Raw genomic sequence first — 26,039 nt, 5'->3', positions numbered from 1 at the left:
AATCATGCCTTTCTAGACTCTCCAATAACTACTGGTGAGAGGCAAGTAACATAATAAAACCTCAGATGTAGATCAGATATTGGGTGAAGAACACTGGAGAAAATCTTAGAATACCTAGAACTCAACAATGTGGTTCCCTATCTAATAGCATCGACACAGAGATATTGGCTTTTGGAATTAATTGATATTTATTATCTCCCCTTCAGGCAAAACAAAACAAAACAAAACAAGATTGTATAATCTGGAAATAAATGTACATAGTATTTAAAATATAAGAGTCTACTTAAAAGTTAATCAGGATTTTTCTGCTCTTTGAGTCCTTCCTTAAAATCTCATAGAATTACTGATAAGATTAAGATGATTTTGACCAGATATATTACAATTACTTATAGAAAGGAATCTGTTGAAGAATTATTAATCCTTATTTATTACAATTGTTTTCTTTTGTCTTCATGAATTCATAAAATAGATGAATAAGACAATTAAATGTCACTCAATGTTTTTATAATAAAATAATTTGAAAGGGCCATATAAATATCGCATTACTCTGATAATAGGCTCAAGGTCATACTAGTAACATATTGGCCTAATGATTATAGAGATTGCTATTTTATTGTGCAATGCTAAGCTGAAGTTCTAGGGCAAAATGTTGAAATATCATTTGAGCTCCTATGACTTTAAAATACTAGAACTTCAAGGGGTACACGGGTGGCTCGGTTGGTTAAGCGTCTGACTTCAGATCAGGTCATGATCTCACACTGTTTGAGTTTGAGCTCTGTGTCGGGCTCTGTGCTGACAGCTCAGAGCCTGAAGCCTACTTCACATTCTGTGTCTCCCTCTCTCTGCCCTTCCCCTGCTCATGCTCTATCTCTTTGTCTCTCAAAAATAAATAAGCGTTAAAAAATTTTTTAGTTAAAAAAAATACTAGATCCCCTAACAAATCCTCATGGGATTTGCATAGCAATGTGCCTTACATTACATATTAGGTAATGCAATCCTATTTTGGAGTGTAATCGGATGGCATCATCACACACAAACACATTCATCATCTTGTCCTGCAGATTCAAAAAGCAGAATGTTTTCTGAGTGTAACACACATCCCACTAACTTATCACATTCCTGTTGACTAGCAGGCAGCTGAAATAACTTAATGTGCTTTGAATATTTAATCCAAAGTAATATAAGAAAACATCTGTCACTTACGTTTTTGAGTCATCCCACAATACACAATAGGGATTCAAAGTACCCTAAAAATAAGCAGAGAAAGAATAAATATATCATGAATACATACAACAAAAATGGAAGTTTTATATGAAATGCAAACAGAATGGTGGTTTTCTTATCTTGCTGTATGAATTTCTCAAGATTCCACCTCTATTTTTTTTCTTGCATACAAAATTTGTATGCCTTTTCTCATAGATTTGGTGATGCATTTTATGAAATTCTATTCATGAAGACAATACATTTATTATAAATACCATAACCTATATTTAGTTATTTTGAAAATTGACAGTGAAGCTCTCATATAACACAAGGTCTATTTTTAATGATCTCTATTTCATTATTTTACTTGTAAAATATTAATTGCTGGATTATTTCCTTCAGGGACCGAAGTATCTACATAATTTAAATCATGGTGAAGCATTCTGTATTATGCACATGTATGAACACCACTGCTATCTCCATTACTCTAGTTGGTCACTTTTCTAGGGGCAAGAGATAGTAGCATTAATTGTCCATTTGCAGAGAGTGTGTTGGCTTGCAATAACTTTTTTTTTTTTTTTGCCTAAAACTGGGTTTATTATGTGTGGCTGTATTTTTAAAAAGCAACATATTATTCAATAATGATGATGATGAATGAAATAAAAATCGATGCACCTCACAGCAGTCTTTGAGTTGGTTTTCTCTTAAAATATGAAGAATGTGAGTGTCATTAAAAGATATTTTAAGTACAAATTTGTACTTGATATGCAAATTTGTCTGCCTATCAAGTCACTCATGGCTGCCCTCTTGGGGTGTAGTTCACAATTAGCATGAACTAAACCAGATCCACTATTTAACAGTCCCTTTGCGTGTCTCCTTAATTATAATAATTATACCTATTGAATGAGATGGAGATGGAAGCATAAAATAGGATGTTCTTTCAAATTTGGAAAGAAATAAAGTTTAATCATTTCCTTCCTATAAGCCTAATTTAAGGTGTTACCTCTTAAAGACCATCTCATTCTTTTGAAATCCAGAAAAAAATGCACACATGACCACATCTATACCATGGGAAAGTGTTATTTCTTTTTTCTAATAGTTTACAGACAAGGTTATATTAGTTTTGGGTGTACAACATAGGAATTTGACAAGTTTATATGTCACGTTTTGCAGTATCTTCTTAATCCACAGATCACTTTTGTACAGATCACATTTAATGAAACTATGTTTAAAAAAGGGCCAAATTTTTATCAGTTCAATAATTATATATGTGTGAGTGGCCACCAAGACCTTCAGCATGTTACAAAGAGTATTGTCCACACTGGATTACCTTGGGTAGTGCTTTTTGTTTTGAAGAGTACTAATTGTTGAAGTGTTTTCCTTCTGTCTGTCTGTCACATTCACTGTGCTTTATTTTGTCCTTTTGAAACTAGTCTAATGATTCTTCCTTTACGTGATATCTTTAGATAGCTACAAATGCTATTATATCCCTGAAGAGTCTTCTCTATTAAACATACTTGGTGGATTTCAAGTTCTCTCACTCTCCACATCACTCATTTCCTGGAGCACACATGTTTAAAGTGCATTTAGGGCAACTATCCATGTGTATCCTATGTATAGAACAAAGTGGTGCTCTTTCCATCCCCTTTAGGTACCATATTCCTAATAATGCAGACTAAGACTATATCAGATATATTTGTAGTCTCTTCCTCAGCTTGATGACATATACATTCAAGTCTCTTAGGAGAGACTTTTTGAATCTTGATTTTGTCATCCCACACATTCACTATTGCTTTAAAACTTTTAATCTTTAGAGGATTAAGAGACAAACACGGTATCTATTACCTCATCCAACCAAGTCATTAATAAAAATGATGACTAGGCCAAGGCAGATAAAAGTTACAGTCCTGAAACAGGGAACTGGCTCCATTCCATAGGTGGACACGTTCCCCCCATGACAGCCAGCTCCCATCCTCAGTCTTGTCTTATATGTAGATAATCACTGAGGTATATCTGGCAAAACAATCTCTTTAAAAGTTTAGGCAGGTTTTTTGTGACCTGTTGCCTTTCTAAGTGCTGTTTTCTGGGTCCATTCTAGAATTTCACCAGAAATAAAATTTTAAAAGTGATTCTAAAATGTTTGCAATCTACCCAATTTTATTTTTTCTTTTAATTATGACATTTGATTAATTTCAATATTTTAGCACTGTTACCATTCTTCAAAAATCCTTCAAAGACCACATAGCCAAGGTATCTTACTTCTTATCAAATGTTCATACCCATACCCTATGCTTTTAGAGCATAAAAACACTGCCTTCCCTGAAAAAAGTTATAGTCTTATAGAAGTTGATGAGGAATACACATATGGAATGTTTATATAACAATAATTAGACATGCTTTTATAAGTGTTACTAGTCATAATATACTATGGAAGGGACAAATGAGGAGCGTCATGGCTTGCGTTAGTCAGATCAAGTTTCAAGGACTAAGTATGTCATTAATGTGGTTCTACAAAAGACACAGATCTGGGGAGGGTCACAGAAGGGAGTGGTGCTTCAAATCGTTTTCTTTTCCTTTCCTCTTTCTTGTTCTTTCTTTATTTTTCAAATTTTTTTCTTCCTTGGTCCTATGAGACCCTATCTGGTTTTAGCTTAAATTTTCATTCAGTTTGTGAATTTCTAAGAAATCCTTAGCATAGCTACAATATTGTTTCATAAAGTTATGCTGTATTTATCTGGGATTTGTTCAAAAGAACTCAGAGCACTTTATAGAAAATAAGTTATCCTTGAAATATCACAGTGAAGGATATGTGAGTATATATTTAATTAATATAGAAATTAAGTATAGGTTAAGAACCAGAGATAATAGTTCTTTTAAATCTAGTTCACTTCTTTTAGTAATGTATGAGTTGAAGTTAAATTTCTACATAAACCATTACAGGATACTGATTATAGGATTAATATTTCATGTTTAGAGTTCATAACAAATTACAACAAAATTAAAACAATATTAGAAAATGAATATAAAATGAACTTAATTGCTTGGATATATCTTTCCTTTTAACTCCCCTAAAGAAACTGATTTCCACTTTCAGATAAAAGCATAAAGGTGAGGGGGCGTCTGGGTGGCTCAGTCGGTTAAGCGGCCAACTTCAGCTCAGGTCATGATCTTGCTCGCAGTTAGTGGGTTCAAGTCCTGTATTGGGCTCTGTCCTGACAGCTCAGAGCTTGGAGCCTGCTTTGAATTTTGTAACTCCCTCTCTCCCTGTCTCTCCCCTGCTCATACTCTCTCAAAATAAAATAAATGTTAATTTTTTTTTCAAAAAGTATGAAGGTGAGAAATGTTTGTTCTTTTCTTAATCCATGCCATTGTTAACCCTTAGTTTTATCCTCTACCTTCTTCACCTTTCATCTTTTGGATCTTATCTCATACTTCTCTTTTTCTTGTCCTTGTGAAAATTTAAAAAGTGTCCAGATGAGGATTATTAAAGGTTCCAAAATGCACTCCTCTTGTGCTTCACTCCACTTTCTGAAACCTACATGACAAACACCCCCCTCTGTGAGCATGCATTCTAGTGCAGCTACCAATATGTAAGTCTGTGAGCTGTGGTCAATTATTTAAACATTTGAAGTTTAGAAAGCTAAGCATAACAAATGAATCAGAGGAATCTTAGTATCTGGATAGACCAGTCGCTTAAAGGAAAAAGAATGTGTGATGGGAAACATAAAGCAAATATCAATGACAAATGACTCCTAAATATGAAAAAAAAATGGCTAAAAAGTTCTTTGAGAAATCACTTATAAAATATTTGTTATAATTTTTAGATACTTTTCTCAAAGGTACTCTGCTACAAGATCTGTTATGAGGAATTTACAGGAAATCAATACCAGGAAATGTGAGCCCGAGAGTAACAAGTGTGATGACAGGAACAGGGGAAGAAAAGAGAGCTATACACTAGCCTATAGAAGTAGATTTAAGAAATGCACCAAGCTAAGGAAACAAAAAATTCTCAGCCAAATGAGATAAATGTGCATAAGAAAATTCATTTACAAAGCTGTTAATATCATTGACACTTAAAATATTAAAACTTCATGTATTTGAAAACCTTTGGAAATAAACTACCTTCTTGAAAACCACAGTTTTGTTAAAACTAGCAAGCAAACAAAGAAACAAATAGCAACAGCAAAAAACTGTCTCTCTTGACCCCAGGCAAAATAGAATAGTTGAACTCAATTTAAATATTTCTATTCACCTACATTTAAGCATTTAAAAAATGTACCATGACTCAAATTTCCTAATTACCATAGATGCTCTACATACCACTTTCAAGTGTCTTTAATAGTCTTTGCTGTTTGTTGTGTTTTTTTTTTTTTTAACTTTTACTTCTTTTACCTCTCTCCCTGTTTCTACATCAACAAAACCAATATACCCATTTAACAGTATAATATATCAATGGCTTTGTAAATGTATTTCCATGGGCGGATCTTTGTTTTCCTTTGGTCTGCATAACTTTCTTGTTATTTTATTTTATTTTATTTTTTATTTTCTTTATTATTTATAAAGGATTTGGACATCCTTTCTAGATGTACACCTCAGTGATTCATGAATGACATTCATAAATGAATTCTTTTTCTTCTTTCAAAACTCTTTCAAGTCTTTTTTTCCCCCCATACAGAATAGTTTAAATACATCTCACTATGGTAAATTACTCTCACTATGGTAAATTTCATTTAGTCATTCATGTAAAGGTCACTTAGTAAACCCCTATTACATTCCAGGTACCCTTTATTTATTTATTTATTTATTTTAATATTTTTTATTTATTCCTAGGAGAGAGAGAGAGAGACAGCGTGAGCAGGGGAGGGTCAGAGAGAGAGGGAGACACAAACTCTGAAATTGGCTCCAGGCTCTGAGCTGGCAGTCAGCACAGAGCCCGACGCGGGGCTCGAACCCACGAACCGTGAGATCATGACCCAAGCGAAAGTCGGACGCTTAACCGACTAAGCCACCCAGGCGCCCCTCCAGGTACCCTTTAAAGCACTGAGGATACAGCACTGGGCAAAAGTCTTGCCTCATAGATTTAACTATAGTGAAAGGGGCAGGGAAAGAGACAAATAACATAAACACATAAATATGGAATATGGTTGATGGTAATCTGTGCTATGATGAGAAGGTAAATCACAATGATAGGGGAGACTGGGAAGTAAATGAATTGCAATTTTATATATTGGGAAGCCTTCACCAGTAAGATGATTTTAGAGCAAAGATCTGAAGGAAGTTGGTCATAGAAAAGATAAGAGTAAAGTCACAATAAAAATGAATGAAAACCAAGTTTCTCTAATTCTTCCTTAGTGTTTTTAACTTCTGAATAAATTCAATTCACATACTATGTTTATTACACTTTTGCTATCTTCGTGTTTTCCAAGTGTTTTCTCAAGACCTACTCTAGAATCAACTGGGGTATTATTTAAAATGTAGATTACTTGCCTCCACAAGTTCTGAGATTGGGGCTATACCTAGAAACATGCATTTTAATTATTACTCCCTCTGCCCACCATAGTTTCTATCCACATCAAATTTGAAGAAGTACTGCTCAAGATGTATGCAACAGAAAGTGTATGGTTTCTTTACACTCTCCCCCCCCCCCTTTTTTTTTTAATTTTCAAAAGCTTAGTGCTCAAATGTCATAGTAACTTCCAAATCTGGAAACGTCTTAATTTTCTTGTACCTTTCATAGTCCTCTTAAAAAAATATATCCTTTTGTCTATAGAGGCAAAGCAAGTGAATAGATGAAGCATCTAAGGGCATGAAGAAGGGCAGTGACTTCATCACAACTATCTCAACATTTCCAAATTTCTGACTCAGATGTTCCAGAATGACTGTCTCTGTAACATCTTCTAGTGCATTGCACTTTGACTTCTTGAATATAGACGGGAAAAAGACTGTTCAGTGGACACTACACTGTCTCTCTCTAATTTTCAATATTTTAGACGTAAAGACATTGCATTAAAAAAACCTGGGTTTTGCTAAGTATATCTTCCTTTCTTTCCCCACTGAACCATAATTGTAGTTATTACAATTACTTGTGTAGTATTATATATTACTGCACAAATAGATTTTGAGAATTCCTTAAGAACATTTCCAATATGATTGACTGGACCCACAAAAGATTCATTTATAATATGTGTATAATTCTACAATTTGAGAAAAGACACATTAAATAAAGTCCAAGGAATGCATGGTAGGAGGAGGTGGGTAAAATCTTAGTGAATGTAAATTTTTCCATAGTAGGATCTATGAAAGGTCTCTAAAAGCTGATCAGTGAGAGTATTTCTTTTAACATATAAACAGCTTTATAGTCCCTGAAGGTGTAATATACCACCCACGGATATGATACAGTTGAAAACAGTGTATGAAGCTCAACTGCAGAAGACAATCTGTTGAATGCTCTCCAAATCTTTTTTTTCTTTCTTTAAATGATTTTTTAAAATTTATTATTTTTGAGAGAGAGAGAGAGAGTACATGAGTGGAGAAGGGGCAGAGAGGGGAGGGGAGAGAGGATCCAAAGCAGACTCTGTGCTGATAGCGGAGAGCCCCATGTGGGGCTTGAACTCATGAACCATGAGATCATGACCTGGCCCGAAGCTGGACGCTTAACCAACTGAGCCACCCAGGTGCCTCTCCAAATCTTTTTTTAAAGGTTATGGTAAGTACTATTCCATATTTTCATATTTTTAAATGATACTTAAAAAGAACTAAATCTGGGTCTAAAACTTTTTTCTTCTTTTATTTTTGAAAGGGTCACTGACATATGCCTGAAGTCTAAAGGGCATCATTAAAAATGCAATACTGTGTTATTACTTAATAGGATCATGGAGATAAAGAGATTTTTTAAAATAGAAATATGAGGGTTCAGCAGAAAGCATCACATTGAGAACGAGTCAATATGGAAAAGAGGGAGCTGGCTTTAGCTACAGTAGACTGATATAAAGACCACTGACGTGAGAAATGCAGAATATTGTTTTATCAGGATGAGTCACATCCATGTTGCATAGCTCTTCTTGAGGAGTTAGCAACTATTTAATTGGAACATAAAGAAACAGCATATATTTAATTCAGCTTCTGCTATATGGTTACTCATTAGCCCACATTAACCAGATGACACTATTTTTGTGGATGTGATAACAGCTTGCTTCCCTAATTTCTGAGATGTATCACTAACCTGAATGTACACTATTTCCCAATGAATACTGCCTATTTGACATATGGGAAACAGTAAAAAGTAGAACTGCTATCAGGGATTATTTTTATGTGTATTATTCAAAGAAAATCATTGCCTCCATGTAGATGTCTTAGAGTGTCTTACCCACATGTGATCACATGATTACATCATTTCCAACAATGGCTGCACAGATGCCTGGTGCACCTCTCAACAAACACATGGGTTTCCTAGGATGAGAAACTCCTCAAGTATTTCTTATGAGTTGGAGTGGCAAATAACTTTAATATATAAAAATAGTTAAATAACTAGATTTCATACAGACAAAACATACAGCTTAAGTCTTTTCCTTTTACAGCCAAGAGGATATCTTAATAAGACTTCTCTGGGATTGTAGCAGAGGCAAAGGCAACAGAGGTGTTTGCACTACTCCAGTCTATCAGCTGCCAGCAGAGAAGTTTTGCTAAATTGCTTCAGCAGCACAACGTATCTGCAAATGCCAGAGTCGCCCCTGACATCCAGCACTTGGTTCCACGAGGCCCTTCCTGTGGCTACCTAGGTGGTGCTGCTCATGGCATCCTCCGATTTTCCCGAATATCCCACCACCACTTTACAATGGCCATTCTCACTGTCTGATGATTCCTTTAATCAGGTTGCTAAGGTGCTGGAATAATAATCAACAGGAAAAAATTTAGCAATCTCTGGTTGCTAATTAATTCTTATTGAATAATGTATCATCAGTATTGTATTATATCTGATTCAAAATGGCACTCTTAATGTTTACATATACATTATCTTCATAATCTAAAATTAACTTTGCAATGCTTCAATGCAGGGTTATTAGTTTTCTATTGCTGCTGTAACAAATTACCATAAACAGCAGAATAGAATAACATAAATTTATTATCTCACAGTTCCTCTTGGTCAGAGTCTGTTGAGCTCAGCTGGGTCTTTACTCAAGAGATTCTCAAGTTTAAGACCAAAGTATTGGCAGGATATCACTATTTCCTGGAGGATCTAAGGATAAATCCATGGTCAGGTCCATTCAGGCTTCAGTAGAATTAGTTCCTTGCAGTTGTAGGGCTGAGGTCTGCACTTCTGGTTGGGGTTGTCAAAGTCAGTAATGGTAGTTGAGTTTTTAGTATGCTGCATTTCTGACCGTAACCACAGGGAAAAGTTTTGCACCTTTAATAGTTCATGTGATAAGTTAGACCTACCCAGATAATCCAGGATAATTTCCCCATCTCAGTTTCCCTACCTTTAGTTACATCTGCAAAGTCTCTTTTGACACGTACCATACCCAGTTCTGGAGGTTAGGCCATGGGTATTTGGGTGGGGGCATGATTCTGTTTACTATATAAGGTTGACTAACTCTATAGCCCAGAATCCAAATCTGTAAATAAAATTTCATTGCAGAGCCACACCCATTTGTCTAGATATTGTCTGGCTGCTTTCATGCTCCATCGGCAGAGCTGAGTAAATGTGACAGAGGTCATTATAGCTCACATGTCTATATTTGTTATCTGGCTCTTAACTAAAAAGGTTTGCTCACCACTGCTTGCAAAAGAGCAGAATTATTCTAAAATCTTTTTGAAAAATTTTAACTATGTATTATGAATCAAACTAAATTGTATTTGAAATGTAAGCGAGAAGGTTGCTTGCTTGAGCTGAGGAATTAGGATGTAACCAAGAACACACACTCACTCACACATACACAAACACACAGACACACACACACACACACACCCAACAGCAACCACAACAAAAAACAAACAAAAAATCATTACAAATGTAGCTAAGGAACAACTTCTATCTCAATTTCAGCTGGTGACAGAGCCATCAATCTGTCTGTCTAGTTAGCATTTCAAGACTCTTCCACAAAAATTACCAAGAGCTTTAAGCAGAAAACAAAATCAGAAATCTCTTTCAAATGGACAAAAGTAAGGGTAGAAAAGTGATTCAAAACATAAAGGCATACAAACACCTCTTTGCAGAAATTACAGATTTATAGACTGGACTTCCTTGAGCTTTGTCAAGTGATTTTTAATTCCTTAGGTTGTTATCAGCCTTTGATATTTTTGAAAATATCCACTGAAAGTGCTTGAAATCTCTTTTCATTGTTTCTCATGCTTATCTAATGGTAACAAGCACATTCATTATAGTCTTCCATTGTGTTTGCAGCTATGATTTACAAAGGCCATGGCTCATGATTAACTTTAGTTTGTACACATAAAACAAACTCCTTAATTTGTTAGCTGATCCTATTAGTATGCAAGCAAATATGGCAAAGACAATAAAACCCATAAGCCCAAATTCCCATGGGATTCTTTTGTGAGTATGACCAATTTGAGAATTACAAATAAACCTCATGGTTTTTTCTCAGTCCTGAAAGACAGCAGTATCATGCTAACTAGATCATTACAGTTATTACTCAGAGGAAGAACTAAAATGAGACTAAGACCACAGAGACTGCAGACCAGCAGAGTCCAAACTGTCTTTCCAAAATGGACAACCTAAAAACCTCTTCATTTGGAAAAGGAATGCATTTTCAGGCTAACAAAGTTGATAGAGAATGATATAACTAAAATGTATGCATTTTCTTCTTTTTCTAACTCATCTTTAAAGATGGAGATACTATCCACCTTAGAAAGTCATAGCAGCTCAGATCTATCGGATCCAAGGCATCCTAATGGTGGGTGTCTGTAAGTGTGCATATGTGGATTTGTGCATGAGCATTTAGGGTCATTCCACTATACTTATTTAGGTCTCAATAATTATTTTCAATAAAATTTATAACTTTCCTTATATATTAGTAATCTAACAATATTAACAAGCATAAATGTCACATTGAAGAAGCCTTAAGTAACATAAAAAAATAAAATTCTCTTTCTGTGAAAGCAAATTTGATATTTTTTAAAAGCAAATGATTGCTATTCCTAAGCATGAGGGACCACAAACTCTGACACTATAGGTCACCACAATAAAGCCATAGGTTCCCCAAAACTGAACTAAGAATAGCATCTTAGTTATTAATGATTTATGAGCTGGGTAAAACTGCAATTGGCTTTGCTACATACAAGGGTAAAACTGCAATTGGCTTTGCTACATACAATTTGGAATTTCAAGATTCCATATTCTGCTACCTATTCCTCCAGCTCCCAAGGGCCTTATTATATTTAACATACTTTAGAGCTATTTGTTACAAAGCTTTTTAAAAGAACACATTTCGTTTATTATGTTAAAATGTTAACAGGCTTTTCCCTAGACTCACTATAACTATTAATTCCCATTCTTCATTTTTCTTCAACATGGTATATGAAACAGATATAATTTGCAAGCCATTACTGTTTTCTGAGCTCAGGAGTGTGGTGCATACTTTTGATCTAAGAAAGTATGTGAAAGTAGACTTGCTATTAGAAATGTATCTAAAATAGTTCAATTTTGAAGGCAGTAACAATGATAATCTTCATCTGTGTAGAGTTGTATTAAAATTTCAGCTTTTCTAATCAATTTCTATTTTCATATTTAAGATGTATTCATATTGGTGAACACTATTATATTTCAGTGTGGGCTCTTTGATTGGCTCTTCAATGGACACGAACTAAAATCAGTATATAAAGTATATAAGACTGGTAATAAATATTAAACTACTCAACAAATCAATTATATATTCTTTCCCTCAGTGAGTAGTACTTTATAAACTCTAATTTGGACAGTAAGTATAAATACAACAAGCATTAGAAATTCAAAACAGGATAGCATGAAGGACTGTATGTATTGTATGGACAAAGTGTGAAAGGTATTTATAAAATAAAGGGAAGAAATGAGGAATCCAGCCATCCAGAGAGGCTCCACTTTGTGGTGGTTAATTAGGGCCTCTGAAGACAGGTGGACACTGCGTGTAAGGGGATAATATACGTGAGTGAGAATATTTGGCGCCAGTTTCTTCTCCAGCGTAAGCTTTTCTTCTTCTTCTCCTCTTTCCTCAGTCCCCCTTTTCAACAGATTCATCTATATTCCCTTAAATGGGGATCTTCTAGAGTGGAGAACGTATTGTTTTGAAAATCTGGTCAACTCATTCACTCAAAATAATGAAACAGAATTAGTTCTAAGTAACTCGTGATCATTATCTCACCATTCTTATATCCTGACTTTCATTGTCACCCCAGTGTCTAGCTAGTGCTTAATAAAGTATATTGGCTATGTACTTGGGTTTTCATAGGTAGAAAGTGACTTTCTGTACATGGTTTATCTCCTTTATAAATTGGCTAACAAAATATTCCCCCAGAAGTGAAGTTTGACTCAAAGCTTGAATCTGTTCATTTCAAATAGTTTTACTGAACTGAAATAGTGAGACTATTTCATCAATGCTATTTCTGACGTTATTCTTTCTTCAACTTATGAAAACAATGTCATTTGATTAATATATTCTTTAAACCATCAATAATGACTTTATTTAGGAAAGTTTTGTAAATGTTCATTTACATAAGTGTTTTTTCCATAAGAAACATGATAGACATTCTGGCACTGTATTGCTTTTTTAGTAAGCAATTCAGGGAACTAGTATCTCTTACAATTTTTTTACCAATGTTTATAACTGGATAGACATTACCCTAATAAACAATAAAACTAAATACCTAAGTAAAGAAATCTTTTTAAACAATTTTGAACCTACAAAAAAAAATATTCCTTATTCAAAAGTAATGTTTAAAGGAATTTCCAGTTTTCAGTGCAGTGATGAGGTTAGGTAGAGATAAGATTAATCTTAGGTGTAAAGAGGTAGATTTTATAGAAATAAAATACATCCTTGAAATAAATAGAACCAGTATGGTCATATTTTGGCAAAAGTAGAAGACCCAATAGTTGAAGTATTGGTTGTGATGTTTAAGAGCTACTGCTACGAGATTTGAGATTTTCACTAAACAATCTAGGAAGCCTGAAGCATGTTAGTAAAAAGTGGTTTACAGGGAAGATATTTGTCATTTTTTATAAAACCAAGATTGATTTTTTTGGAAACAAGAAGTTATAAAACAGGAGACAATATGTAATTTTATAAACCAAAAGATGTGAATATAAATTCTATTATGTCATTCATTAAATTTCTCAATTTGGGAAAAATGACACTTTGTGTTTCTGTTATTTGTATGTAATGATCAACTTCCCAGAAACTTTGCAAGGAATTAAACCGAACCTCCCCCCCCCCAAAAAACAAAAACAAAAACAAACCTGTGTACATGCAACATAAGAGAGTGGCTCACTTTAATACAGGGAGTGTAAATCATAATTAGGAGAACCTTAATAGGAATCACCTTCCTTGTCCCCATTCATCAATGATTTAAGCATTTTAAGTAAATGTATAAAGGTAAGTAGATATTTTAAATTTCTACTGGAGGACTGAAAAAGATTCAAAGAATTTTAGTTGCAGTTGGATGGATTCAAGAAAGAGTTCTTGTTGGGGCCCCTGGGTGGCTCAGTGGTTAAGCGTCCGACTTCGGCTCAGGTCATGATCTCACGGTTTGTGGGGTTGAGCCCCACGTTGGGCTCTGTGTTGACAGCCAGCTCAGAGCCTGGAGCCTGTTTCAGATTCTGTGACTCCCTCTCTCTCTGACCCTCCCCTGCTCACACTGTCTCTCTCTCCTTCTCTCAGAAATAAATAAAACATTAAAAAATTAAAAAAAAAAAAGAGAATGGGTTCTTGTCTTTCTAGAATGGGAGGTTCAGATTTAGATTACTAGAGCATCAAACTAGTTATAAGAAGCCTTCTCTGATCTTGACCTAGAACTTTAAATGCCATTCCACTCATTCTCCTGCTAGGGTACTCTTTAGATTATGTTTATAACTTCAATTACTACATGCATCTTAAACCTATATATTTACAAGGCTGTCTTCCCCACCACAGGTGAGACAGGTTCTTATTCATCTTGGTCTTCCCCGTTGATTAGCTCAAAGCCCAAAAAGATGTCTACATGGATAAACAATTTAATAATTGTTATCTTGCATAAACTGAAGAGAGTTTTATTATGGACTAAAGCATAGGATAATCTGGCATTTTGTTTCTATATGACATAATCTTCATAACCAATTGCTTCATTCACAACTCCAAAAAGTCCAGAAAATGTGTTTCGATCTTATCAAATATGTGACTGTTAACTTTTTTAAAAGGTAAATTCTATAAACAACTCAATGCCACATGGATGATACTTACATTAGCCAAATGAGCTAGTTCTATCTCCAGGAATGAATCAGTTGTTTTGGGTTCAGGCCTTATTGTGACCACGATGATTTTGGAATTAACGACAGTGTAATTTCTGAAACAGAGTAATTGTGATTAAAAGGAGAATGGATCAATGACAAATAAGAATTCCCACTGCTCCATACATGTTGGAATGTATGTTAAATAAATAAATATATCCTAATGCATCCTAAGGAAAACAGAGAAACCTTGGGGAAACAGATTGCAAGCGTGATACTAAATACTACTCATGGAAAGCTACAGTTCATTTTTTGTTAGAAACAAACCCTGTCTGGAACTACAAAACGATGAGGGGAAAATGCTATTGCTGACTAGTACCATTTTAGATGCAGGAAAGATGAAAAAGCAACAGCACTTACAAGCTTTTAATTGCTTAAATCTGATTCACCTGCAAGAGAGATGGATTGTGAATCCAAACCTTCAGGCAATCTTTAAAAGAATATAATCCATTTATCTCAGGTGGACTTAACGGTTTTGTTCTCCAGGAGACCAAATATTCTTCTTGTAAAGTGCTATCTTAGCATTTTTAGACTGTCTCAAAATTCATTACGGTGAATGATTAGAATGTGGTTTAGCATGAAAGCAAGTAGAGTTTAAATATAAATAAATGCTGTTGCTAATCACTGACCATCATTCATTTCAGCAATAGAGACTTACCGGCCACTTCTTTATCTCAATATGCTCAAAGTAAGGAATACATTCACCTTTTGAAATACCTTGCCAATTACAGTTCACTAACAAAGGAGTTTTAAACATATTTACAGCCTATAAAAATTATCCATAAATATAAATACATAAACCTGAACCAAGTCTTTCTTGTACATATAGGTTTTTATCCAACATGTATAAAATGCCACACATCACCTGTTAATGATTTAAAGTTTTATTGTACTTTTAGCTATATATATTTTTCCATCCCTACTTTTTGATTTGAAATAAACCCCAGATCATGTTCTTTCATAGAACATGTACTATTTTGGGGGCGCCTGGGTGGCTTAGTCGGTTAAGCGTCCGACTTTCGCTTGGGTCATGATCTCGCGGTTCGTGGGTTCGAGCCCCGCGTCGGGCTCTGTGCTGACTGCCAGCTCAGAGCCTGGAGCCTGTTTCAGTCTGTGACTCCCTCTCTCTCTGACCCTCCCCTGCTCACGCTGTCTCTCTCTCTCTCCTAGAAATAAATAAAACATTAAAAAAAAATTAAAAAAAAGAACATGTACTATTTTGTAGAATTTGTAACACATATCTAAGACGAAGTTATTTAATATTTTTCCTTCTTTTTTTTTTTTTGCTGTTGTTTAAGGCATTACTTACAGATAATAAAATCGACCAATTTTAAGTGGGCAGTTTAACACTTTTAGTACTAGTTTATCCAACTGCGCCACTCAGGCACCCCATCTCTTTTAGTAACTGTATACTACCGTGCAAGCACCACCAAACTGATCCCTCACCCAGAATGGTTTCCTTGACCCTCTTTGCATCTTATCCCCTCGTGCCCCCAAGGCTACAGGCAACCATGCTGTCACTATAATCATGTCTTTTCTAGAATTTCACTTAAATAGAATCATACAGTACACAGACTATTGTGTTTGAGTTAATTCGCTTAGCATTATGTTTCTGAGATTCATCCATTTCATTTCTCTTTATAGCAGAGTACTATTCCATGATACAGAAATAACACAGTTTGTGATGTATTCATCAATAAAGTAAGCAACCTGTGGGTTACTTCTGACTTTTAGCATTTATGAATAGTATTATTCATATCTGGCTATTATGAATAGTTGGCATACATACTTTCTGCATAGACAGATATTTTCATATGCTTTGGGTAAGTACCTAGGAGTGGAATTCCTTGAACATGTGGTAAAAGCATGTTTAATTTTGTGCTATTGCCAAACTGTTCTCCAAAATGGCTGTCCCATCAAAATCATATAACAGTAATATTGTAGAACAATGCTGAACCTCACATTCTTTGTGAAAATCTCTAATGGGATGGTCTTTGCCATGATATTTCATAAGAAAAAATGCTAATAAGTCATTGTGCAGAATTTACTATATTTAGTAGTAGAGGAATTAAAATATATTTTGAGTTGGATAACATTTTAAAAAATTTTAATGTTTATTTATTTTTGAGAGACAGAGAGTGAATGGGGGAAGGGCAGAGAGAGAGTGGGAGACACAGAATTTGAAGCAGGCTCCAGGCTCTGTGCTGTCAGCACAAAGCCTGACGTAAGGTGATCATGACCTGAGCTGAAGTCAGAAGCTTAACTGACTGACCCACCTAGGTGCCCTGAGTTGGATAACATTTTTAAATCCATCTCTAATGTATTTAGTAATGTCAAATAAATTTGTTTCTTTCAAAGTTTTAAATGTCTTTATTTTTGAGAGAGAGCGAGCAAGCACATGAGTGGGGGAGGGGTGAGGAGAGAGGGGGACAGAGGATCTGAAGTGGGCTCATTGCTGACAGCAGAGGGCCCAAAATGAGACTTGAGTCCATGAGCTGTGAGATCATGACCTGATCCAAAGTGAGATGCCCAACCTACAGAGCCACCCAGGTGTCCCCCAAGTAACAAATTCTTAAACACTCAGGAGGCTTCATGGTATACAGCCTAACAGTAAAGAAACAACACAGTATAAATTTGTCTTTATATTTCTTAGAGGAATTTAGTTGCAAAGAGATAGGGATGGTTAACCAGGCTTTATTTCGTTGAATACCAATTGAAGGTAACTTGCATTGGGAATGATATGAAAGTAAGCTTTAAATGCCAAGTTCCCTTTGCGAACTTACTGTTCCATTTCTCTATGAGTAACAGTGTTCAGGGGATCAAATGAGAATAGATGGAATTAACAAAGCTATGAAGTGATACTGGGCAATTAATTATATTAGCAGATAGAACAGGATTCTCAGAGTATAACAGGGTATATATAGCTTGGGGCTGGGGAAAATAGTTGTCACCACCAAAAAAGTTATGGAAGTTTCTCCCAGGTAACAGTCCTGAGCACACAAATGGAAGTTCCTTTCCCAAATTAGCTGGAATATGTTTCAGTTCTGGTTTGGTTACCTTGAAACAAAAGTATTTATATGTCCCCTAAATTCATTTTGCCTTTTTATTTTGGTTCTGTTTATAATCCCATCTCTCTGCTATAAATAAAACCAATGTTAATTTAACTAAGCTGCTAATTTTGATTTAAAAAGTTATTTAAATTTGATAGTATACAGATATTTTGTATTACTTTAAAGGTTGCATAAGTGGATCACTTGCTGGAAAATACAGATGTGGGCATTCTAAACAGAAATTTATAATTTTGTCAAGATATTTATAAAGTTCTCTTTCTGTGTTTGGGGATGTGGGAGTTTTGGCCCTGGGAAACTGGGGTATGGAAAGCAAAGTAGGTAAGATAACCAGCCTTCTGTAGGGCATGTTACATGTTACTCTGTGTCCGGTTTATCAGCTTCTCAACTGGCCTGGTGGAGGAGGTGACCCCTAGAGGACAGAGTCTGCCTTATGACTTTTGCTAAGAGTTTGTGTGTGTGTGTGTGTGTGTGTGTGTGTGTTATTTAGAATCCAGTTGGGGGGCGCCTGGGTGGCTTAGTCAGTTAAGCGTCCGACTTTCGCTTAGGTCATGATCTCGCGGTTCGTGGGTTCGAGCCCCGCGTCGGGCTCTGTGCTGACAGCCAGCTCAGAGCCTGAAGCCTGTTTCAGTCTGTGACTCCCTCTCTCTGACCCTCCCCTGCTCACGCTGTTTCTCTCTCCTAGAAATAAATAAATAAAACAAAAAAAAAAAAATTAGAATCCAGTTGGGAATAGATACATGCCAATATAATTATGCAGATGGATGTTCTTATCACATTTGTGTGAGTACCCTCTTCCATCTTGCCCTACTAACATGTAACTATCACTACCACAACATCCATTGACAATATGTATGTCTCCTTATAAGTTCAATGAGGGCAGGATTTGTATCTAGCAATCATACATCTTCATTTGCATTTAGCGTTGCACATTTTAGTGTTAACACAGATTTGAATGCCATATTAAATAAACACAGAATAAACAAATATCAAACTTTTGGCCAAGTTGGATCAAAACATAATGCCAATACCATGGTATTAAAATGCATAATGAAGGAAAAATAAGCAAATGTACATTATGCAATGGCTCCCTCTTTAAAAAGTGTAGTGTATGAAATTATCTTTAATTTATTCCATCAATTTATTCTAATTTGCATAAGTGAATAGCTGGCTCCTCATGTACCATGTCAGGCTTTGTGATCTACTAATGCTTCCTGGCTGGTACACATTTGTATTCACTGCTAGGAAAGCAGATCTTACAGCCAAATGGATTTCATGACTAAAGTAATAAAGTTCTTTTTTATTCTTGAGATTTGTGCTAGTTGGTATATAAAACATTTAAAAATGTATAGAGTTATTCATTCAAAGGAGACTCAAATATTTTTCACAATTATTACAAAGGCTGAAGTTGCTTCATGTATACAAACCATATTTTAAAGAGAATTTAAAAAATGACTATAAAATGGAATGTAGCTTTTTACAAGAGACTCACTTTAGGTAAAAGGACATACACAAGCTGAAAGTGAAAGATGGAAAATGATGGTCACGCAAATGGTAACCAAAAGAAAGCAGAGATGGCCATATTTATACTGGAGAAAATAGACTTTAAGTCAAAAACTATAATAAAAGACAAATAAGAACATTATATGATGATAAATGGGCCAATTCACCAAGGAGATATAATAATTATAAACATATATGTACCTAACAGCAGAGCACCCAAATATGTGAAGCAAATATTGACAGAATGGAAAGAAAAAATATTACACAATAATAGTAGATTTCAATTCAATACCTCACTTCAATAATGGATAAATGAACCAGATAGCATTTGTAGCTAACAGCCATATAAAGAACCCCCTATCCAAGAACAGCAGAAAATACGTTTTTCTCAAGTGTATATAGAGCATTCTTTAGGATAAACCACAGGAGCCACAAAAAGAGTCTTAACAAATTTAAAACAACTGAAATTGTACTAAGTATCTTTTCTGACCACAGTGGAATGAAACTAGAAATCAAAGACAAAAGAGAAACTGGAAAATTCATAAATATGTGGAAATCAAGTAAAACACACTTGAACAATCAATGGACCAAATGACAGATCACAGGGAAATTAAAAATATCTTGAGACAAATGAAAATGAAAACACAACATACCCAAACTAATGAGATGCAGCAAAAGTCCTGCTAAGACAGAAAAATATATGAGTAAATGCTTCCACTTAAAAAGAAGAGAGATTGGGATCCTGAGTGGCTCGACCTGTTAAGCATATGACTCTTGACTTGGGCTCAGGTCATGATCTCACGGTTGGTGAGTTCCAGCCCCAAGCTACATGCTGACTGTGCAGAGCCTGCTTGGGATTCCCTCTCTTCCTTTCTCGCTTCCCCTCCCCGACTCATACTTGCTGTCTCTCAAAATAAATGAATCAAATTAAAAAAGAAAAAGAACAAAGATTTCAAATCAACAACCTAATTTTAAAACTCATAGAACTATAAAATAAAAACAACAATAAACTAAAAACAACCTTACCAGAAATAAGTGAATAATAAAGATTAAAACAGAAACAAATGAAATATAGAGAAGAGAAAAACAATAGAAAATGTCAACCAAACTAAGAGTTAGTTGTTTGAAAAAAATCAACAAAATTCACAAATTCTCAACTAGACTAACTAATAAAAAAGAGAAAACTTAAATAACAAAACAAGAAATGAAGAGAAGAGACATTACAACTGATACCACAGAACTAAAAAAGGCTTACAAGAGACTACTACAACTGCATGCCAATAAACTGGATAGCTTATAAGAAATGAATAAATTCCTATACACATTCAACCTACCAAGACTGATTCATGAAGAAATTTAAACAATTGAAACAGACCTATAACTAGTAGAGATTGAGTCTGTAATCAAAAACCTCCAAAAAAGAAAAGCTAAAGAACAAATGGCTTCACTGAAGTATTTCACCAAACATGTAAAGAAGAATTAACATCAATTCTTCTCAAACTTTCTAGAACACTGAAGAGGAAGACATATTTCCAAACTCATTTTGTGAGATGCTTTTATCAATATCAGAAAAACATACTGAAAGAAATGAAAACTACAGAACAACATTCCTGATGAACAGTGATGCCAAAAAAATCTAATTAATTAATTAATTAAACCAAATTCAACAATGCATTAAAAAGATCATACAACATGATCAAGTGGGAATTATTTTAGGGATGCAAGGATGGTCAATATATGAAAGTCAATATGAAATTAACAAAACAACGGACAAAAACAATATGATTATCACAATTGATGCAGATAATATCACAACTGATGCAGAAATAGCATTTGAAAAAAAATTCACTCTTTTAGGATAAAAGATCTCAACAAATTAAGCATGTAAGGAATATATCTCAACATAATAAAGACTATATATGAAAATCCACAGCTAACATTATACTCAATGGTGAAGAACAAAGTTTTCACTATCAGATCAGGAACACAGGAAGGATGCCATCTATTGCCACTTCTATTCAACAAAGCACTGAATTAATAATGAAAGCAGTTAGGCAAGAAAGAGAAATATAAGTCCAACAAATGGAAAAAAAGAAGCACAATTATCTCTGCTCATAGGTGAAACGATCTTATATGTAGAAAACCCTAAAGATTCCACAAAAAGACCTGTCAGAGCTAATACACAAATTTAGCAAAGGTACAGGATACAACAACACTCAAAACTCAGTTGTATTTTTATACACTCACAAATAATCTAAAAAGTAAATTAAGAAAACAAATCCATTTATAATAGAATCAAAAAGAATAAAATACTTAGGAATTATCATAATCAAGAAAGTTAAAGACTGAGCTGTCAGCACAGAGCCTGACATGGGGCTCTAACCCACTAACCATGAGCTCATGACCTGAGGCCAAGTCAGATGCTTAACTGACTTAGCGACCCTGGTGCTTCAGAAGTGAAAGACTTTTACACTGAAAGCCAACCTCCCCAACACAAAAACAAACAAACAAAAACAAGCAAAAAACTTACTGTGAAAAGTCAAAGAAAAGACAAATAAATAAGAAGACATCCCAGGCTCATGAACTGGAAGACTTAACATTGTTAAAATGTCTGTACTACCCAAAGCAATCTACAGATCACTCCAATTCCTATCAAAAATCCCAATGACATTAAAAAAAAAAAAAAAGAAATAGAAAACAAATCCTAAAATTCATATGGAGTGTCAAAAAACCCTGAATAGTCAAAACAATCTTTAGAAAGTAAAACACAGTAAGAGGCTTCATATTTCCTGATTTCAAAAAATATTACAAAGCTACAGTAAGCCAAAACAGTATGGTATTGGAATAAAGACAAATGATAGACACATTGATCAAATGAACTGAATAGGGAGCCAGACATAAACCCTCTCATATAGGCTCAAATTATCTTTGACAATGGTGCCCAAGTTACACAATGGGGAAAAGATAATCTCTTCAACAAATGCTGCTGGGAAAATTTGATATCCACATGTAAAAGAATGATGTTGGACTCTTACATTGTACCATATAAAATATTAAGTCAAAATAGATTAAAGATCTAAACATAAGACCTGAAGTTACAAAACTCCTAGAAGAAAACATAGGGGAAAAACTTCATGACACTGAATCTGGCAACTATTTCTTTGATATGACACCAAAATTATAGGCAACAAAAGCTAAACTAGACAAATGGTACCATATCAAACTTAAAACTTCTATGCAGCAAACAATCAACAGAGTGAAAAGGTAATCTATGGGATATGAAAGAATATTTATAAGCCATATATCTGTCAAAGGGTTAATATTGAGAATATATAAAGAAATCCTAAAAGTCAACAACAAAAACAAACAATAGGATTAAAAAGATTCCATTTCATACCTGTTAGGATGGCTACTATCCAAACAAACAAACAAACAAACAAACAAACAAACAAAACAAAACAATTAAAAACCCAGAAAATAGAAGTGTTGGCAAGGTTGTGGAGACATTGGAAATCTTGTGCACTATTGCTGGGAATTTAAAATGGTGCAGTTGCTTTGGAAAACACTATGGCGATTCTTCAAAAAATAAAAAATATAATTAGCATATGATGCAGAAATCCCACTTCTGGGTATATATCCAAAAAAATTGAAAACAGAATCTAAAAGAGGTATTTTCACACCCATGCTTATTGCAGCACTATTCACTATAGCCAAGAGGTGGAAGCATCATAAATATCTATTGATAGAGCAGAGATAAAGAAAATATGGTCTATACAGACAATAGCTTATCCAGCCTTAAAATGAAGGAAATTCTGTCATATGCTCCAACAAAGATGAACTTTGAAAACATCATGCTACATGAAATAAGTCAATCACACACACACAAAAAGCAATGCAGGATTCCATTTATATGAGGTAGCTAAAGTAGTCAAAGTTTTAGAAACAAAGTTTTGAAAGGCTGAGAGGAGGTGAAAAAAAAAGGATATTGCTGTTCAAAGATACAGTTTCCATGTTGCAGGATGAAAAAGTTCTAGAGATTTGTTGCAAAATAAGGTGCATATAGTTAATACTACTATTTTGTGTATTTAGAAATGGTTAAAATGGTAAATTTCATGTTATATGTGTTTTACCACATGAAAAAAAATGCAATGCAGTATTACAAACAAACATCAGTGGAGGGGATTGTGGAACTAATGTGCAAATAAAATTTAATCAGATAAAGTAAAAAGATGTTAATGATTTAATAAAAATTATTAGAATTACAGTAGCCTCTTTCCATTTTTACAATTATATATAGTTCGTGTAGCTTCTAAAGTAAGACTTTTCATAATTGTTTCAAACAAGCCCTCCAATTTGAAAAACCAAACCAAAATAAATGATTTCACATACTGTAGGAACTAAGGACTTCATTGAAATCATTAAGTTAAATATATTTTCTTTTCAAACTAAAATCAGCTGATGGCTGCTAAAAAGATTTGGTTAACTTAGAGCTTTGAAACTAATTACGATTTCAAAGTAGGTTTATGAAGGGATGTAACACCTAAAACTACAAAGAAGCTAAGTGATCTGGGATTTAAATTCACTTTCCAAAGGTGTAGCCAAATTATTCAGATTTTTGTAAATCATATACTGAATGCATAATAATATTCCATAATATTAGTCATGCAAATTTATTATTTCTATAGATGATTTTAATTTCTAGTGTTTTCACCATAGGGTATTATAAAAATACAGGGTATCACAAAACTACAATGTCATTGTAAACTCAGAATGAAGAAGCAATATCCAAAGTTTAGGTCCTGAAGAAGTGAAGAACAGGTGCTCTTATGAGAACTCAACAATTTCAGGTTGATTGCTTTCAGAATGTATTGGTTTAAAAGTAATTATGTTTTTCATGTTTCGATTATTTCTAATATAATTTAGTTCAATTGCTTTTCCCATTTGCTTTTAATTCCTATAATACATGAACTCAAATGAGTTCCGTTTTCTAAATATGAAAAAAATTCAGCATCATTTATCATTATTAGGCTGGTGCACTTGACAGCATTCATTCATGTGATTTTGCATTATTGAATTTTTTTTTCCTTTTTGAAAGATAATTTTAAAAGCACTACTGGCTTATGAGAACATTGTTGCATTGGTTCATCTTTATTTTCCCTGGCATTTTAGACTATAGTGAAATTTGCATATAATTTTAATTAGCTCCTTTATAATGTCGTTAATATTCATAGCTACGTTAAGATGCTCTTTTTCTTTTTTTGAACAGGACTGTATCTTCCACATGTCCGATAGGAAATCTCTGTGTTATTCCTACATTGCAAAGTATTGTGAATGCCTATAAAACCAGAACCTGACTATTAAATCAATCAGAAGATGGATTATTTACAACCGTTTCTTAAATTGTAGCTTGAGTATATGACTGGATACACTTTTTCTTCCTTAGAAATAATTTCAGTAACATAAATTCCTAGAAGTGGCTGTTTCAATGACAATGCATCTTTACAGCCTCTTGAGATTGCTACACTGTCCCACTAAAAGGCTGTTTCAGTTAAAAATCCTCACCAGCAGTTTGGGAACTTGCCAAGCTGTGAGTAGTTGTTAGTTTCCACACACATAGAGTGGGGCATGTCTGTGGGTGACCTTGCCTCTCCCATAAGACTGTCTGGCCTCTGCTGGCCAGCTTTCATCCATCAGGCCCGAAAATGGTCGTGGGGCGATGGGAAGAGTATCAGGCTCTTGCCTTGGTGTCAGTAGCTAGGTTTGGAGTTACCAAGTTGACCCTCAAGTATCCTTGGGTCTGCTCATACATGGTCATCCTCTCCTTGACAACAAGGTCTTCTGCAGAAGAGCAATATGTCTTCACCTTAACATAGAGATACACAGTTTGTACTGCTCAAATGAATCAATACAAGCATCACAGAAGCAGCAAGACTGTGGAAGAGTCTTGGTTGGGGTAGAGAAGATGTGAAGTCAGTCACCTACTAGGCATATACTCTTCCACAGGTCACTAAAATAATAAGGAGCTCAGTTTCTCATGTGTAGAATTGGAATTCTAGATGGTACAAGCCATTAAAGGGCCTTGTAGCACTAATATCCTGGTTCTATGCTTTTTAGCCATAGAAAATTATTCTAAAGAAGGATAAAAAGTGGAAGGCTAAGGATAGCAGATATTTAGTCTGGGCTTGAGTAGAGGACATTCTGTCAGTTGAAGGGACAATCTGAATCTACTTAGTTGTAAAAGGGAAGACAATTCAATGCAAAATACAAACTGCAGCTCAAAGAATAGTTGAATGAGTATTAGGGCAAAAGAAGAAAATAAATCTCTCTTTTTAAAAAAATTTTAATGTTTTATTTATTTATGAGGGAGAGAGACAGCATGAGCAGGGGAGGGTTGGGAGAGAGGGAGACACAGAATCTGAAACAGGCTCCAAGCTCTGAGCTAGCTGTCAGCACAGAGCCCAACATGGGACTTGAACCCACTAACTGCGAGATCATGACCTGAGCCGATGTCGGACGCTTAACCGACTGAGCCACCCAGGCGCCCCAAAAGAAGAAAATAAATCTCTAAATAAAAGAGTCAACGTGCAAAGTTATTTCTGCCTGTAGGCGAAGGAAAAGTTCTAAATTATATCTATTCAAAACATTACATCAAGTTCTCCTTCCTAGTCCCCATGAGAGAAATTATGCAAAGTATTGTTTTGAAAATGATTATATCAAGATATAAAATTTCTGGAAACTTAACAGCAAGCCTAACATTATTCTGTGTATGGGAAACGTGGCTCTTAAAGTTCCAA

General features: G+C 34.6%; 1 protein-coding gene across 1 annotated transcript in view; it reads right to left on the bottom strand.

Annotated features, from left to right (window-relative positions):
* Positions 1–26,039, bottom strand: part of ADGRB3 (adhesion G protein-coupled receptor B3) — a 439,933-nt gene that overhangs the window by 289,069 nt on the left and 124,825 nt on the right. Inside the window, exons 14-15 of the mRNA XM_039245799.1 lie at positions 14,628–14,730; positions 1,204–1,247 (exon numbers count right to left, since the gene is read on the bottom strand). Of these exons, the coding sequence (XP_039101730.1) occupies positions 1,204–1,247; positions 14,628–14,730 (147 nt within the window). The remainder of the gene's footprint in view (positions 1–1,203; positions 1,248–14,627; positions 14,731–26,039) is intronic.

This window comes from Hyaena hyaena, unplaced genomic scaffold, assembly GCF_003009895.1.
Source record: "Hyaena hyaena isolate Hyena2069 unplaced genomic scaffold, ASM300989v1 scaffold_271, whole genome shotgun sequence".
Taxonomy (NCBI): Eukaryota; Metazoa; Chordata; class Mammalia; order Carnivora; family Hyaenidae; genus Hyaena; species Hyaena hyaena.
Note: the sequence above shows the minus strand (reverse complement) of the source record. Positions and strands in the feature narration are given on the sequence as shown.